General features: G+C 48.7%; 1 protein-coding gene across 1 annotated transcript; it reads right to left on the reverse strand.

Moving 5' to 3' along the window:
* Window positions 1–2131: 2131 nt before the first annotated feature.
* Window positions 2132–3364, reverse strand: LOC135389595 (uncharacterized). The gene has a single exon (XM_064619631.1). It carries the CDS (start codon window positions 3362–3364, stop codon window positions 2132–2134), a length of 1233 nt encoding a protein of 410 aa, XP_064475701.1.
* Window positions 3365–4441: the final 1077 nt, after the last annotated feature.

The following is a 4441-nucleotide window of genomic DNA, read 5'->3' on the forward strand; positions in this document are numbered from 1 at the left end:
GACGGTTGATCGTGAGTTGCACCTGCCTCTCAGTTGTTGAAAGTCTTGATGCCGAGTAGGAAACCTGGACATCGTCTACGTAAAGGGAGTACTGGACGCCAGGTGGGATGGCTCTCGCTATCGAGTTTATTTTCACAACGAATAGGGTAACGCTCAGCACAGACCCCTGTGGAACCCCGTTCTCTTGTACAAAGACGTTAGCTAAAGTTGAGCCCAGACTGACACGAAACTTTCTATCTCTGAGGAAATTATCGATGCACCTGTACATGCACCCTGTGATACCACATTCGTGTAGATCTTGCAGAATCCCGAAGCGCCATGTGGTATCGTACGCCTTTTCGAGATCAAAAAACACGGATACGCAGAACTGCCCTCGAACAAAAGCCTCTCTGATTTGTGATTCTAGGTGGAGTAGGTTGTCCTGGGTGCTCCTGCCGGAACGAAAACCACTTTGGTGTTTGTCAAAGATGCCTGCCTCTTCCAAAACATATACGAGCCTTGCATTTACCATGCGCTCGAAAGTCTTCCCAAGGCAGCTGGTTAATGCGATGGGGCGATAACTAATGGCAGTAGACGGGTCTTTCCCTGGCTTGAGAACCGGAACCACTTCGGCTAGCTTCCAGGACAACGGAAGAGTTCCTTCTCTCCACACACGGTTAAAAAAGTGGAGTAAGATTTGTTGCGACTGGGGTGTTAAATGCCGCAACATGTCATAGTGTATGCCGTCAGGGCCAGGTGCAGTGTTCTTTCTTGCCTGTAAGGCTCTCTGAAGTTCATGTGCGTTGAAGGGTACATTGTAAGGTGCTGTATCTTGTTTAGGTTGTTTAATAATGCGTTTTTCAGCAGCAGTTTTGTGTGACAGGAAACGCTGGCTGTAATGCGAGGAGCTAGACAAGTGTTCAAAGTGTCCGCCAAGTACGTTAGCCTGTTCCTCCAAGGACGTACAGGGAACGCCATTCTGTGGAAGACAAGGCACTGTAAATCCTTTGTATTTCCCGGAGATCTTATTGATACGGTCCCACACAACCTTGGCTGGAGTTCGCGAGTTCAATGTACCCACAAACTGCTTCCACGAGTTGCGCTTGGCCTCCTCCCTTGTGCGTTTGGCTGCAGCACGCTTCCTTTTGTATTGGATCATGTTGTCAACTGTCGGGTATCGACGCAAACGAGCCCACGCCTTTTGTTGTTCCTTGCGCGTCCGTTTACAGTCGTCGTTCCACCAAGGCTTTGAACGCTTGGGCAGAGAGGACGACGTCTTGGATATGGATTGTGTAGCAGCATGTATTATCGTGTTTGTTATGAATTCGTTGGCCTCGTCGATACTCATGTTGTCAGTGTTGTGTAGGGTCAGGTCAGCCAGCACGCTGAACACCGCCCAGTTCGCATCCTGCAGCCTCCAGCGGGGTTTTCGCGTACACAGCACCATCTCTGCGTGCAGCACCTATTTCTGCATCATCACACTGATACTCGACCCAAGTTGGAAAATGGTCACTGCCATATGGGTTTTAGATCACGTGCCACTGCAGATCTTCTGCAATGGTCGCACTACAGATGGAAAGGTCCAATGCAGAGAATGTCCGTGTTGATGTGCTGCAGTATGTTGGTTGTGTTGTGTTCAGGAGTGTGATGGAGTGGCGGAGGAGTAAATCCTCAAGAAGTCTGCCCCTCGAGTCCAAATCTGAACATCCCCACAAACGGCTGTGTGCATTAAAATCCCCCATAATGAGGAATGGGGCTGCCAGCTGGTCTAAGAGATCTTCGATATCCTGTCGCTGCACATCTGCTGCAGGAGGAAGATATATTGAGCAGAGCGTAAGTGGTGTAGAGAGATTCAATCTAACAGCCACAGCTTCCAATGTTGTTGTCAACGGCACCTCAACTGCAGCAACAGACCGGGATGATAGAATCGCCACTCCACCTGAGGATCGCGTAACCACCGGGCGATCCCTCCTAAACATTTGGTATTGTTGGAACGGATTTGTGTGTCCAGAGTTCAAATACGTCTCTTGGAGGCAGACGCCAATTAGCCTGTGCGCCTCCAGGAGGTCATGCACATCATCAACATTTGGAAGCACTCCTCTGCAGTTCCACTGCATGAAAATCTTTTGCGTATTCACCATGTTTGGTGTACTTAGGGCGCTTGCACCCTGGCTGGAGGTGCCTTCGGTGACACCTTCTGCAATTGTCCTCTACCTCGACCCGGCTGTTTCCCCTTCTGTTGATCTGGGGAATTCTGAGGGGTTGGCGATGACTGCAGCGGCGTGCAGCAGTCATCGACATCCATCGACTGGGGTACGGTTTGGACCGAGCCCTCACCGCCCCCATTCCCTTCGGAAGAGGTATTGCCAGCCTGATTGGGGCTGGCGACGTCCTTGTGGCCAGCCCTTGGGCAGGCCACGTTTCCCTTGGGAGACACATGAGCTGTGTCCCCAACGATTGTGTTGGGAATGTTGTGTGGGGACTCAGTCTGAGTCTCCACAGATTTCCGAGGTGGCGCCACTCCCCTGCGCATAACCTCGGAGTACGAGCCCTTTCTAGAAAATGCCACCTGTGCCTTCGCTGCAGTATAAGAAAGATTCTGCTCAACTTTAACTTTCAGGATTTCCTTTTCGTCCTTCAACTGTAGGCAGGACCTGCAGTATGCTTGGTGGCTGCCACTACAGTTGATGCATTTCACGGCATTTTCACATGTTGGCGACTCATGGTCTTTCCCCGCACACTTTGCACATGTTGTTTGTCCACGGCATGTCTGTGAGCCATGCCCAAAGCGCTGGCATTTAAAACAGCGCCTTGGGTTTGGAACGTAGTGCCGTACATTACAGTTGAGGTAGCCAGCATGTATTGTAGATGGAAGAGTGTGAAGTTGGAATGATAGTACGACATGTTTTGTTGGTATTTCGTTGCCGTCTCTACGCATAATTATTCTTCGTGCACTGACACCTCCATGCTCTCTGAGACCCTCCTCAATTTCAGAGTCAGAGCACATCAGGAGCTCTTCCTCTGAAATGACGCCTTTTACGATGTTGAGTGTCTTGTGCGGAGTGACCGTGACAGGTACGTCGGCAATTGCCTTCAGGGATTGGAGGGATACGCTCTGTTCCTTTTCTTGGACCTCCACCTGGATGTCACCAGAGCGGAGCTTTCGAGCAGTGTAATTTTTGCCTATCGTCTGTTCCAGAACTTTAGCAGTTGCAAATGGAGACAGCGTTGACAGTGACTTGATCGATTCATCTGCGTGTATGACAAGGACTCTAGGGAACCATGCTGGCTGTTTCTGGTAGAAAAACTCGGTTGCTGGATTACCTTCGGTGCAGCGCCTCTTCAGGCGCCGATCATGGGGGTTTTTAAGGTGTTTGTTTGCCATATGTGTTGTGTATGTGATTCAGTGCGGAGGCCGTGCCGCCCACCACCGAGCCCAACCAGGGGACCGTGCTCCGCACGGTGGCACGTGCCCTCACACTATACCCAGGCGCAGGCGCGTAGCTCTGCACGAGGTTTCATCTGCATGGCTTCATCAGACTATTCGAAAGTGCAAATGATCACATATTTGACAACAGCCCCTTGGAAAATCATTATATTCATCTAGTAAAAGCCATTGCAAGCAAGTACTTGAAGACGCGTTTGCACCACGCATCCAGAGATATAAACGAAAAACTTCACATCAACAGAGTTCGTCAAAAATTTACAAAGCTCACCCAGTTCGAAGGACAGTAAGAAGTGTTTTATTCTCATTTGCTTAGCAGCATAGAGTTCGGATAACGCATACCGCAGTAGAGTATATGCAATGTATGTATATGTATATCATCCAACATACACATAACAAAATCCATTAGAATGAGCAATGCGTGGAGACAATGAACGTGTTGGATTTCTTCTGTATGTTTATATTTGTGCAATTTCTCCAATCTGAACTAAAAATTTGTTTGCAAATATAAACATACAGAAGAACCCCAGATTTGTTTGCAAACCCCACTCTCCAAGGCCGAAAATAAAGTTGTAAAGTTGTGTTGTTGTTTGTTTGCAAAATTTGTTCTTTTCTCTTGAATGACAGCTAATATACGAAGCGCTATTCTTCACAGAGAGGTCAGAGAGGCCAATTCTCCGGGTAGGGCCGTTAACTGTTTTGTAATGCTTCTGTGTCACATGTAGCCATGTGTCACATCAATACCTATGTACATAGAAGGGGCACATACCCGATGTGGTACACCATCAGGATAGCAGCGCACTAATGCATGATTACCTTCGAGAAACGATGGGTCCCTGCCCTTCTTTCTATGCGATCGATTTCGGATTGTTTGCAGAACTTGCATCCTAATCGGACTGTTAGTATATATTTAGGCGCGGCTCCAAATCACCCTCGAAACGATGTCATGCTAATAGGTGCTGGTTGTTACAATCTACGCTTCTGGGAGCAGAACATCGTTGTTTCCAAGGTTGTTTC

The sequence above is a fragment of the Ornithodoros turicata genome, chromosome 3 (genome assembly GCF_037126465.1).
Source record: "Ornithodoros turicata isolate Travis chromosome 3, ASM3712646v1, whole genome shotgun sequence".
NCBI classification, from domain to species: domain Eukaryota; kingdom Metazoa; phylum Arthropoda; class Arachnida; order Ixodida; family Argasidae; genus Ornithodoros; species Ornithodoros turicata.